Genomic DNA, 13,749 nt, shown 5'->3' on the forward strand with positions numbered 1-13,749 from the left:
CGATTATATTCTTTTTTCTTCTTTTTTTTGATAATGTATTATTTAGGTCATTATTATAGTATTCTTACTTTATTATTTTGAATGAATTATTATTATTTATATATTTTTTGTTTTGCTTGTTTATGTTTCTTATATATTTTTGGGCCATTTCCACTGAAATAACCCCCTTCGCTCCCGGCTGTTTTACTGGATTTTAACAGATTTTGCAAGGCCCACATAATATTGTGTTCTATTGCTATAAAAACATGGAACCTACCAAAAGAAAGATTAGTCTTTTCTTTCATCAGGAAAACAAGTATATTTGTATCTGTTGTTTCTGTTTTGTAGAAATTGGCATTAGAATATAGCCATTATTCACAAATCTGTTGAAAACACTGTGGAAAAGAGCTTGTTGCAACATGGCCCTGGTTGATCTCTTATACTCTGCTGCCACCTACTGGCCGTTTTTTTCTAATAACTACCATTGCTTTGAACGAGCTCTTCAGGTCAGAAGCTGCATCAAAGCCTTCTGAATGCTCTAGCATAAAAAAAACATAAAAACTTATGAATACCATAGTAATATAAAATAGAATGTGAGAAAATGAGTTACAACACCTCATCATGAATGAGCTTTTAAACTTCCTTATTCACGAACGGGCCATTTAAAAAATATATATATATATTGTATAAAATGTTACTTAAGCATTGCAATAATAAAAATAATAACGATAAAAGTAAAATAATTATTAAATGAATTATTTATTATAGTTCATTATGATTAATTGTTTGGTGTTTTCTTTCTTCATTTCCTTTTTTTGCAGGGTGAAAATAGTTTTTACAACAAAAATCAATCACATGGGAGATAGATAGCAAAGATAATAAAATTTAAAAAAGTAAAATAAAAACTTGGAAATACACTAATATTAATGACCTAGAAGTAGGTCATGTAAAACAGAATGTGTAGAAAATTCACTTTTTGCTCTTTCAAATTTGATCTGTTTTAAGAAGTGCAGTTCATTGTTTTGAAATGTGCTTGTTTCGTGAGTAAAATGTATGATCATTATTCACAGATGCCTTTTCCAAAAGGAGCACTCAATCGGGACACTACTTACAAATTTGGGCGGCGGCATGCTAAGATTGAGACTTGACACACTGACGTCATGGCCACTCTGCGCGCACGCCACCAGACGCAGTGCCACGTAAAAACCCTTTTGGCGGCAGAGGGAGGAAAAGAAGTTAACTGTGATAATGTTATCATTTCAAGTTATAGGTGTTTCCTACCTGCTTGTCCAGGTAGCCTTTACCGTCCGGATCAGCAAGATCCCAAATCTGAAAAAAAAAAGCAGCCATCTTATCAGTCAATGATCATCACAACACTTATGCACAAAGGTGGAAATATTGGACAAATTAGCTGTCTCATAGGCTGCTAAATAAGCTTGGCCTGGTCTTCCCATATTAGATGGCATAGTAAAAAAATAAATAAAATAATAGCTTGCCCGCTTAAAAGTTATGGGCAGAAGTTTTTTCGCTGCTGTTTCACACCGTTTTAGCCCTACGCAACAAAAATTGGGACAATCGAGAGGGTGAACTAATTTCCTGAAATACCTCAGCAATTCTGCACTTAACTGATCTCAAGTCTATGCACATTTTTTTCCCTTCCAAAATATGTATTTACAACAACAAAAAAGAAAGAAAGAAAAAAACTCAGATGCTTTTTACAGGTCATTTAAAGTTTAGGATTTATTTTTTATTTTTTACATTTATTGGAGTATGATTTTCATTCAATATTCTCAATACATCCGAATGTAATCATTACTTAAGTACACTTTTATTTTCCTACATTGAAGTACAGTGTTAATGTTTGAACTGTGCATAATGTTGCAGTGGTTTACAATAATAAATACATATGTATTTTAGGAATAAAACCTCTACCTCGTTTTTAAGAACACTTAGGCCAGGCTGGACTGGCACAAAAACCCTGACATTTCAGTGTTTCCCACAGATTTGAAATCTACTTGGTTGGGTGGACTCCGGTGGTGGAGATGGGAGGCGGGTTGGACAGGAGGTGGGTCTCAGTCCTGTTACTACATCTCCTCTAGGCTCACGATCCACACGTGAGTGACGCCAAATTAATGTTACTTGCGGTATATCCATTCGCAACACTTTTTTTTTCTTTTTAAATATATTTTTAAGAAATTTTCTTGAAAACTTTTTGGGTGGTAATTTACTTGGGTAGCCCCGCCCAAGTATCAACATGGTGTAGGAAACGGCCCACCAGCCCAGCCAGTCTTGCCTAACATGTAGATCTGCCACTGATGTTTATTGAAGATGTTTTAGTTTGCTATCTATATTAGAAATTGATTAATGGACTGGCCCTTCTAAATTGTGGGCCAGTCTCTTGTGGTAAAATGTAGGAAAATAATCATGAAAAAGGACTGCATCGGCCCCAAAAGATGCCGACCCACCAGGCGTCTGCCCTGTATGCCAGATGGCCAGTCCAGCCCTTCACTTCGGTCTACTATGCTATTGTATTAAGATGCTGATCCAACTTGTAGAGTGGCATTTTTCTTCTTCGTCTGTATACCATTATATTTTGCACATGTAATTTTATTAATACATACAGTACCATTTTGTCATGATTACTGCATTAACACATTCAACTGCAGTTGCAACTTAAGACGACAATCAATTATGTCACGTAAATCAGTGCTGAGTTTATATGGGCAAATGTGCGTACTTGATACATGAAAATAAAATGAAAGTGGTTAAGAAACACATTCCACGTACGTGATATGTTCTTCTACTTCATGCACATTACCCACGAACCTGGCCGACTTACCACTCGTGAAAAGCGTCCGATTATCCTTCTTTTTACACACTTTACCAAAAATATTAGCATATTGCTCCTGTCAAAGCCAGGCAACGTTGCCAAACCGCGAATATTTGACAAGGGTCCAAGTCCTGGATTGGTTAAATAATAGTTCGTCTGCCGTGCCATTCTTTGTTGTTTATTCCCCTTCCAACGTGAGCGGGACCAGGGGGTAATCCACAGTTGTTTTACGCGAATTGGGGGCAATATAGTTACGTTTTGGAGCAGAAACAGACACAATATTCCAGTTTTCATCCGTCCTCAGGTCACGACAGAACTGCTTGCTTGACAATGTTGCTAATACTTGCTAGCATGAGCATCCTTGCCACCAAACAATGCTGTCATTGGCCTTGGAGCGATGTTGTTTATGTTGTTGTAACCAATAATGTGAGTTACTGGCCGCATCGAGGATTGTGGGAATATTTACTTCGCCACTCCCCCTTTTACCTCGTCATTGCGAACAGGGAGTGCGTAACCTGTGATTGTAAACGCAACATTCCGAACACTCAAGGACGCTGAGGACAGCCGCCAATCAGGATCAACCGTGAAACCATCCCACCAATCAGGAGTGGGCATTCTGTCCAAATGAATTCAAAGCAATCAATTATTCTTCACATTTGCAATGCCAAAGTGCAATGAAATGACAATTGGCTGTCTTAAAATCCATATGATTAAATGTTTTGTGGGCGTTGTGCGAAGCCGGCTCGGACGATGTCATGAGAGGGGTGCGGCAGCCACAGGGGGAGAGACGCGGATTTACTGAACCAAGCGTTTGATTTCCGGGTAAGAAAAAAAGCCACCGAAGTAACTCATGTTTCATAAGAAATTACATTGCGATTGTGTAGGTAAGACTTCATCATTATATGCCTTTAGTTAACTGTGGAAGGGCTTAAAATGCCATGGTGTAGTCCCTTTAACAGGAAAAAGTGTTTTATAAAATAAATGAAGACAAAGTTATATTTATCTTTTTTCTGCTGATCCCAAAAATGATACCATTGCACCGAACAAATTAAATGTGTGTTGTAAAAAAGGGCATCAATAAATTAAAAATTGATTATACATTTTTTATAATCAAATCATGAGTTGTCCAAAGATTCCCACCACTATTGATAGCTCTGTGTGGTGCATCCGTAGCACCTGCCAGTTACAGCTATTAATGCAGAATCTGAGGCTGTGCATAAGGGGAGGCTTTGTATTAAAAGTAAATAAAAGCATGAAGCTGCAATGGCTGCGTTCACTATTGCCGGGTCGTGTCCGAAATGAACATGCCGAATAAATTTCCATTGAAGATGTGTGGAAGGGGCTAATAAATGGTAATGGCATCGATGCAGGTTATATTTTTGGGCCCAAAAAACGCACACTTGATAAAACAGCAATAGATTGCAACAACAAAATGGCAAGTAACAACATGCTGCTTGCTACCTTTCCAAGCGTCATATCTGGAAGTCCCGACTTTTTCAAGAACAGCGCGGCTTCTGTTGGTCCCACTCTACCTGTGTTGCCCGGATCCACCTTGGGTGTGTGTGTGTACACACACACACACACACACACACACACACACACACACACAGTGTCACATTATTAATGCCACAATTAGCACAATAAGCTAATATGCCAAGACATCATCCAGTCACAATCTTACCTGTTTGTAAAAGTTCTCAAAGACGGGGCTCCCGCTCGTCAACTGTGACAGACACATGCATGTATTACTTTCAATGTGGACTTGAATTACTTTGTTTGGCCAAGCGTACAGGTAGGACATTCAGCAATGGAGTTTACATGCACCTTAATTGTATGTATTATCATTACATACACTATCATGTATAAGGCAATTGATGCAGTGTTTAACAGGCATTATTAATCAAACTTAAGTAATGAACAGCCGTTACATCCCCATTTTATTTTTTTTAGTGTCAGGCAGGATTCTGAAGTTGATATGTATTATTCCAATCTGCTGCGGCTTGCGTTTCTTTTAAACCCCACTTTCCCAGCACCTCATTAGCCAATTTTTTTGTCAACTTGGCGGTCATGGTCACCACAAATCAATGGCGGTGATGTCACTCAGTATGTGTTGGCTGTGTGGGTGTGGAACCCTTTCACCGGTAAAAGCGTGGGTGTTGAAACCACATTCTCGGCAGGTGCGGAAAAAAGTGCAGATGTCGAATTCGCATTAATACTGGGGAAAGTCTGGTGTTCATACCTTTTCCCAGGAAAAACCTCATCTGTCTTTGTATAGAATTTAGAACTCTTTTCTGTGGATGAGTAACCCTTTCACCAGGAAAAGGTAACTGGTTGGTTCCTGGTAACAGGTCCACTACGGGAAGTGACTTTGACATGACATGCATAAGTATAGAATAAGTTCAACATGACGTAAATGACCTCATAACTGAATTGCAGCTAGCTACTCGCTCGCAAAAACAAAACAAAAAAGGCCCTTGTTATACGTCTGCGGGATGACGAGACGACCCGGAAGAAGAGTGCACTGCTGTCTTGTCTTTTGCCGGCTAACGTCGCCTTGTCGCCGGCCTGATTTACTTGAGCATCAATTTGTCACCGTTTACAGATTAGCTCGCTAGGTTCCGACTATGCTAACCAGCTAGCGGCGGTAGGCCAGCGCTCAAATCCGCTATGAGGACGCGGCTAGTCGGGGACACTCACTGGCATCACACCCGCGGAAAGTACCACTGTTGTCCGGTTAAAAGGGCGGTGTTTAGTGGCGTATAGCCGTCTGTCGTGTGGCCGTCGTCAGCGGCTAACGAGCTCGCTATGTAACGGGACCGCAGACGCCGTACTGGGCCTGGCTCATCCGACCGAAAGAGCAGATTTCTTCCGAATTGTAGATGTTACGGTAGGCGACATTGACACGGAGTGAAGGAACACGAAACGAACGTGTGTGGTTGCGTGGGCATGAAAAGTTACCGTGGAGATTGGCTACATCCTTTACCTGGCTGAGAGATGTGAGCGCTGCCATCTTCCCTGTTGCTGCGGGAACGCACCCTCACTCACTGACGCAGCCGGTAAACTGCGACCCCCATCGGACAGCTTGTGCCTCGCCCTCGCTACTCAGGACAAGCGTGAGCGACAGTCAATGTGGTGTTTCTTCTTCCTACTCCTGTAATTCACAGACGAGACACATCTATAGTACAATGCTGCCCCCATCGGAGATGTTGATTTTTGAGCATTCTTTTTTTATTTTTTTCCCCATACCGTTTACCTAAACCGAACACTTCCAGCCAGAGTCGTGAGGCCGTCAGGAAACCCGAGAAAGGACCAAAGAAAAGAAAGGAAAGTGAAATCCAGCACCGACCAGACACCACCCACCAGGCCACCAACCAGAGTCCTTCACCAACCCCAGAGACATCTAAATTTCAACAAATCAGGGAGACCTCAAGAGACCAAAGGAGACTGAGAAAAGGAAGGAAGGACAGACGAAGCAGAGTGAGATCCACAGACACCAGCCTCCACCGATTCAATGACCTGATTGTGTCTGAGTTTCGATAGATGCTGGTGTGGTGGATCTGGCATGCATGAAAATCTCCACCAAAGAGGGGAGCCGTCGACCCCCGCCAGGACAGAGCAAGCGCAACACCTCAGGGCTCCCCAGGCCGCGGCAGCGCCAAAGGACGACCCCCGGGCCCCGCAGGGGCCACCGGCCGGAGAGCAAACCCAGGAGCAGGAGCGCCCCCCACCCCAACGCGGCCCGCGCCCCCAACCCAACGCAGCAGGATGGGGCACTGCAGGCCCGCCAGGAGCCCCACCGGTCCACAGGGGATACATAAATAAATGATAAATAATGACAAATAAAAGGTGAGAAGTTTTTTTTTTATGACGTAAAGGCTGTTATAGAAGGTGACGCCATCACATTTAACAAGAATGAACATGAGAAAATACAGCCAATGTAGACTAGTAATCCATGTTTGTGGCAGACCTTGCAGCAGAGTAGTGACGCAAAGGCCTCTGATGTAGACGATTCCTTGTGACCGTGTCACGCCAGCAGGTTAAACAAACAAAATGGTTAAAAAAAAAAAAGAGAGAAAACTAGATAACTTACTGTTGAAGACTCCAAATGGACACTTTTAGAAAGAAATGGTGCCACTTAGAAGATTTAATATTGGCAGCCGTGGCTCAGGGTGTAGAGACTTTCGTTCAGTAACCAGAAGGTCAACTGTTTGATTCCCGCTCTCTCTCCCCAAGTCATGTGTCGTGTCCTTGGGCAAGACACTTCACACATACTGCCTTTAATGCTACTCACACTGGTGTGTGGAAGGTGCAAATGTTTGGTGGTTGTCGCCGTAGGCGCACACTGGCAGCCACGCTTCTGCCATCCTGCTCCAGGGCAGCTGTGGCTACTTAAGTATCTTACCGCCACCACAGTCTGAATGTGTGATTGCATGAATAATGTATCCATTCCATTGTAAAGCGTCTTTGAGTGTCTAGAAAAACGTTATATAAATCTGTTGCATTGTGGCAGTAGTAAGGAGCGTATACGACTGACTGGAAACACGTCTTTATTCATCGACTGCCAACAACAGAATGGCGAATATTGCGCCAACAAACATTCATATAAAACACCCCCCCTGCTGTATGCCTACTGGGTGAGAGGCATGGTCCTAAAGTCCACCACACAGAAGAGCACTCAAAAGGAAAACCTCACAGGGGGCTTCACCAGCCTGCCACATCGACTACGCAGCCCATCTCCCGGTGGAGCAGGTGAAACCTGTTGAGCAGGGGGGGCAGGTGAAAAAGGAGCAGGAGAACACTCAACATCATCGTGCGGAAACGAGGCTGGGGTATCGACGGTACAAAAACCTTAGGAACACAGTGGTGAACCGGTGCAGGAGTCAGGGGCATCCCCGACAGAAAGGGCCGCGCGTCGGGACCTTCGGGCAGAAATTCACCCGGGACGCGAAGAGGCTGACCGAACACCAACTCGGCCGGGGCGGCGTTAAGATTCCCTTTTCGGAGCCGAACGCAACCCGAGCAAAACCCAAGGAAGACGATCGACCCAGTTACCGTCGGAAAGCGCAGCCCGCAGCGCAGCTTTAAGCGACCGGTGAAAACGTTCACACAACCCGTTAGCCTGTGGGTGGTAGGCAGTAGTGCGGTGTACCTGCACACCCAAGGACTCCGCTAAGGCAGACCAAAGTCCGAGGTGATATCGGACGACGTGCCAAAACGCGCGACCCAAGACGACAGGAACGCGCGGGCTACGTCCATCGAAGTTGTGGAGGACGGGGACAGCTTCCGGCCACCTCGTGGTCTGATCTACCATAGTGAGCAGATGCGTAAAACCCTGGGACGGAGGGAGGGGGCCTACCAGGTCAATGTGCACATGGTCGAAACGCCTAGCTGGAATCGGAAAAGGTTCGAGGTCCGCCCTGGTGTGCCGGTGAACTTTTGCACGCTGACAAGCCACGCACGCCGCCGCCCACTCCCTGACATCCCTACGCAGTCCAGGCCAGACAAACTTGGCACCAACCAGCTTGACTGACGCACGAACGCCACGGTGTGAGAGGGAGTGGATAGAGTCAAAAATTCTCCGACGCCATCCCAAAGGAACCACAGGCCGGGGGCGGCCTGTGGACACATCGCAGAGGAGAACAGGGTCGCCTTCGCGCATCACCACATCCTCAAGTTTAAGAGCCGTACCTGCCGCTTTGAGGTAGCGGATGTCAGGGTCGTCTGACTGTTCGGCAGCCATCTCGGAAAAATTAACCCCGAGCTGGACTGGACATACAATCGCGCGCGATAAACAATCAGCCACAGGGTTACACTTACCGGCCACATGCCGAACGTCTGTCGTGAATTCGGAAATGGCCGCCAAGTGGCGCTGCTGGCGGGCCGACCACGGTTCAGTAACCTTTAACATCGCAAACGTAAGCCTATGATCCACATAAGCCGTGAAACGGCGCCCTTCAAGAAGGAAACGAAAATGTCACGTCGCGAGATACAGTGCTAGCAACTCCCTGTCAAAAAAGCTATACTTGCGTTCGTTATCCCGCAACTTACGACTAAAAAACGCAAGGGGCTGCCACACATTCGCCACGAGTTGCTCAACCACTCCCCCTACAGCTATATCGGACGCATCTGTAGTCAAGGCCACCTGCGCAGTGGAGATCGGATGGACGAGGAGGGCCGCGCTCGCGAGGGCGTCCTTAGCTTGCTGAAACGTCTGTGCCCGTTGCGGAGACCACTCGAGGGGGTCTTTAGCCTTCTTGTTCCTTAAGGCACTGTAAAGAGGCTGCAGGAGGTGGGCTGCACGCGGAAGGAAGCGGTTATAAAAATTTGCCATGCCCAAGAACTCCTGCAGCGCCTTAACCGAGGCTGGGCAGGGGAAATCAATCACTGCCTGTACCTTGGCAGGTAAGGGAACTGCACCCTGCGCCGATATACAGTGGCCCAAAAAATCTATCTCAGGAAGACCGAATTGACACTTAGCCGGATTGACGATTAGGCCATGTGAATCGAGGCGCTTGAAAACCTGCGTTAAGTGCGACAGATGTACCTCCGGTGAAGGACTGGCCACTAAAATGTCATCAAGATAGACGAACACAAAGTCGAGGTCGTGTAAAACACAGTCCATCAATCTTTGGAAAGTCTGTGCTGCCCCTTTCAGGCCAAAGGGCATGCGCAGGAATTCGAAAAAAACAAACGGGGTTATCACTGCCGTTTTGGGCACGTCTACCGGTTGCACAGGCACCTGGTGATAGCCACAGACCAAGTCCACTTTAGAAAAAATTGTGGTGCCAGCCAGACGCGCGGAAAAATCTTGAATGTGTGGAATGGGGTAACGGTCATGCGTAGTAACACTGTTTAGCCGACGAAAATCACTGCAAGGCCGCCAGGAACCATCGCTTTTAGGCACCATGTGTAAGGGCGAAGCCCACGGGCTGTTAGAACGCCTCACAATCCCCAAACGCTCCATTGTAGCAAACTCCTCCCTCAGAATTGCCAATTTGGCCGCGTCAAGTCGGCGCGCGCGGGCAAAAACTGGCAGGCCAACGGTGGGGATGAAATGCTCCACCCCGTGCTTAGTATCGGCAGTGGAAAAGGCGGGAGTCGTCAACGACGGAAAATCAGACAGCAAACGCTGATAAACGTCGCCCGATGCCCAAAAATTTGCGTGTGCTAATGGTCCGAGTCCCCCAGCCTCACACGGGAAAGTGCCGAAAGAAACAGCGTCAATCAAACAGCGGTTAGCAACATTAACAAGCAGTCCATTTGCACAGAAAATCCGTGCCAATTGGAACCGTGATTGAAGCAACAATAAAGTTCCACTGAAAATCACGTCCATGGAAGCACACAGTGAAAGAGGCTAATTAAAACTGACTTCCAAAGCAAAGCAATTGCGTACAATTCAACGTGTAAACACATATACATAGACTTTAAATCAATTATCTAAGTATCTATCGTCTTGTAAAAACAAAATGTTTCCCAAAACTGACTTCCAAAGCAATTGCACTCAATTCAACGTGACAGCATTTTCGTAAATATTGCTCCGTCACCACATGTGTATACTTCAAATACCGTAGGAAAATCCAAAATCATGGACTTCGCGTCCAACCAAACGACTTCAAAATTTATCACTTTTTCTTACATAAATTCCATCTCCAATATAATTTTGCAAGACGAATATACCAGCCGAAGCGCTCACAGACAGACAGAATCCCTAAAACGTGGATAAAGTGTCCACTTACCGTAATTAATATGGCCTGGAATTTTATTCGTCCGTGAACGCTCCGCTCGCAAAACGTCGTTTTTCCAGCATCGGGGTCACCATTTTGAAAGAGGCTAATTATTTGTCCTCTTTTGCGTGTTCCAAAAACTTGAAGACAGATTTCTTGTAAGAAAAAACACCTTGCAAGAATGATTTATTAAACAGAGAATTCTCCGGCCACGGCAACAATTTACATCACGTAAAAGGTGGAATTTAAAAAGTGGCCATGTGCCCCTCCCTTGGGAGAGAGGGCATTTTATAGTATCGAGTTTGGAAAGTAAAACGCCCCTTCTCCTCCTACCAAGAATGAGTAGAACAGATTGGTTCTCACTCAATGTTACATAATATTATTTTCGTACACAGACTGCACCTGTTTTCATTTTTAGACAAAATATACTCTCAGGGGACTTTTCGTCCCAAAACAAAATCTAGAGTGGCCGTGAGTGATGATGCGAACAGAGTCAGTGGTGTGTGTGGGTGTGTGTGCGCTCCCCCGAAGCAGAATACGCTCCCACGAACAGAATGTTTTCGCACAGAACACTGAGAAGGAATTTTAAACGAAAACAAGGTTAAGGTCAAATTATACCGAGTTCAACACTATTTCACCTACTCTACATCTATAAAACATTTCAACATGGTTAATATATAAAATAAAGAATTAAAATGTTAATAATGTCTAACAACAGTCACCAGCCTGGAACCAAAGCTGATAATGGGTGAGCCGTTAGCTGCACACAGGGATGGTTCGCTGCTACTGGCCGCGGCGGTGAGTGTAAGCAGGCTGACTTGCGACCCGCAGTCCACCAGGCATACATGTCAACCCATAAGGTTTGTCCGTATTTCTTACGGATTTTTAAGTGTTGCAAAAGTATACGGGCGTATTTGGAAATGAATACGGATTTAACTGTTTTCATGAAAATAATATTAGTATATATTGCTTACCCTTTTTAAATTTATTTAGTATTTACTGTCAGCTACGTGCTACACGTGTGCATAAGCTCGATTTAAACAACCGGTCACAAAATCTCGTCTATCGCGCGAGACTTCTAACAGTTTCCTGACATGCGCAGTTAAGAAATTTGTGTTAGCGGGAAAATTGCGAGTCGTTCGCAGTGGTTGAGAAAATGGGGGACAGGCCGGCCAAAAAAACAAGATACACCGGACGTTTTCGTTCGGAATGGACGGATTTATTTAAGGTAATTGGTCCGTCAAAACTTGGAGAAGAGTATGCATCATGTTCGCTTTGTTCGCGGGACATTAAGGTTGCGGCATCTGGCATTTACGATGTCAAAGAACATTTGAAATCAAAGTTGCACGAGAGAATTTATTAGATTTATTTATCAATCATTTGCAGTTGTTTCTTTGGCCAATAAGTTCACTCCAACAACAGACCTTGAAGCCCTGAAAGAAGAATTTGAAGATTATCAGCTCATGGAAGATGATGATGATCTCTTCTCCACCAAGAATGGCAAGCCCAGAAGAAATGATGAGGTTTGGGTGGATATCCTCAACAAGCAGACAGTGATGGGGGAAGTAAGATTTCCATCCATGAGGAAAGTTATGGAAGCTGTGTTGTGCCTGCCACATAGCAATGCAGATTGTGAAAGAGTGTTTTCTCAAGTGAGAAAAATTCACACTGACTGCAGGAAGAATTTGAACACTGACACTCTAACAGCTTTGCTGCAGTGCAAAATCAACACTGACACATGTTGTGACATTGTTCCAACAAATGAACAAGTTCATTTGGCCAAAAAGGCAACTTATGAATACAACCAAGAACATTGAGCTGTGTAACCTTGTTGATTCACCTTATGATGCCAGATGGCAGTCACTGTGATATTTAGAAATCTGTTTTTTCTTTGTGCAATAAAATGTCATTTGGAACAAGAGACTGTCAATGTCTTCATATAAGAAAGAAAGTAAGGTAAGATTAATGTTATTGCATGAAACAGCTTTAGTATTGATAAAACTGACATAAGGATTTTTATGGGAAAATAAGGATTTTATGGGTTTGTAATACAGGTGGGACCAAATTAGGGTTGACATGTATGACCAGGAAACGTCTCCCTGATGACGAGTCTGTGATGAAGAGCAGCTCGCTTTCATTGCCGGCGCCCACAGCCGCTATGGAACGCCGGCGTTGGAGTTTCCCGGAGCTTTGAAGGTGCAGGGGGGAACACAACGTCTAGCCTTGATGCCGAACCGCTGGTGGAAGAAACAGAGAGCCCTTTCGCGCCGCTTCCGTGTCACCACTCCGGCCACCACCGTCGGGCCCGCGTCCGGCGTCGCCTCCAGGAGGTGATCGGCTGCCACACTTTGCACGGCGAATCGTCTCGTAGCCAGCAACACTCGATCCGCTTCTTCGGCCAAGGCCCGATAATCGCAGGACGCCAGGCAAGCGAAGTTAGCCAACACCGCGCGTACCGGAGGCGGTAGCTGCCGGAGGAAAATGTGCGGGAAAACGAATCCGCCTTCATCTGAGCCTAACAGCGACAGCATCTTGTCCATGAGGTCCACTGCTGTGCCATCGCCCAACCCGGGCAGGGAAAGGAGTCTGTCTGCTCTCTCCGAGTCTGACAAACTGAACCTCCTGAGCAGAAGTTGTTTGAGCGCGGCGTATTTCCCGCTCTGTGGAGGTGCGCGCAATAGCTGCATAACACAGCGTGTAGTCAGTTGGTCGAGGGCCGCCACGACCATGTAATACCTTGGCTCATCAGCGGTGATTCCTCGTAAGTGGAAAAGCGCTTCAACATGCTGAAACCACGAGGCCGGGTCGCTAATGTGGCAGTAGTAAGGAGCGTATACGACTGACTGGAAACACGTCTTTATTCATCGACTGCCAACAACAGAATGGCGAATATTGCGCCAACAAACATTCAGATAAAACACTCCCCCTGCTGTATGCCTACTGGGTGAGAGGCATGGTCCTAAAGTCCACCACAGCATTATTATTATTATTAATATTGAGGGCCAACTAGCCAATGCACATTAGGTGGAGTGTTCGTGGCTGTGCCACTTATTGATTAAAGCAACAAGTCCTCCAACAATAATGACTATATTGGTCGTTTTACCATGCACCAAAATACGACCAAGTGTCACGTATTATATTATATATATATTATATAGTTTAGCAACCTCTATCGGCCATGTTAAATAGCGAAAACATACAAAATTGAGACTCAAA

The 13,749-nt window shown here is 45.0% G+C and overlaps 2 protein-coding genes across 12 annotated transcripts in view; both read right to left on the reverse strand.

The window, feature by feature from the left end:
- The window catches only part of eps15l1a (epidermal growth factor receptor pathway substrate 15-like 1a), a 56,871-nt gene extending 50,785 nt beyond the window's left edge, over window positions 1-6,086 (reverse strand). For 2 of the 11 annotated variants that reach the window (XM_077583206.1, XM_077583204.1), the window contains exons 1-5: window positions 5,793-6,082; window positions 4,491-4,532; window positions 4,271-4,360; window positions 1,261-1,308; window positions 1,092-1,187 (exon numbers count right to left, since the gene is read on the reverse strand). In XM_077583206.1, coding sequence (XP_077439332.1) covers window positions 1,092-1,187; window positions 1,261-1,308; window positions 4,271-4,360; window positions 4,491-4,532; window positions 5,793-5,819 — 303 coding nt within the window. In that variant the 5' untranslated portion in view covers window positions 5,820-6,082. Of the gene's footprint in view, window positions 1-1,091; window positions 1,188-1,260; window positions 1,309-4,270; window positions 4,361-4,490; window positions 4,533-5,767 lie in introns of all 11 variants that reach the window. The other 9 variants (XM_077583212.1, XM_077583208.1, XM_077583209.1 and 6 more) reach the window with 7 other exon arrangements.
- A 1,223-nt stretch (window positions 6,087-7,309) lies between these two features.
- Window positions 7,310-13,450, reverse strand: LOC144062164 (uncharacterized). The gene is made up of 2 exons (XM_077583215.1): window positions 11,958-13,450; window positions 7,310-7,565 (listed from the first exon to the last, which is right to left on the reverse strand). Exon 1 carries the CDS (start codon window positions 13,260-13,262, stop codon window positions 12,690-12,692), a length of 573 nt encoding a protein of 190 aa, XP_077439341.1. The 5' UTR covers window positions 13,263-13,450; the 3' UTR covers window positions 7,310-7,565; window positions 11,958-12,689.
- Window positions 13,451-13,749: the final 299 nt, after the last annotated feature.

The sequence above is a fragment of the Vanacampus margaritifer genome, chromosome 13 (genome assembly GCF_051991255.1).
Source record: "Vanacampus margaritifer isolate UIUO_Vmar chromosome 13, RoL_Vmar_1.0, whole genome shotgun sequence".
Taxonomy (NCBI): domain Eukaryota; kingdom Metazoa; phylum Chordata; class Actinopteri; order Syngnathiformes; family Syngnathidae; genus Vanacampus; species Vanacampus margaritifer.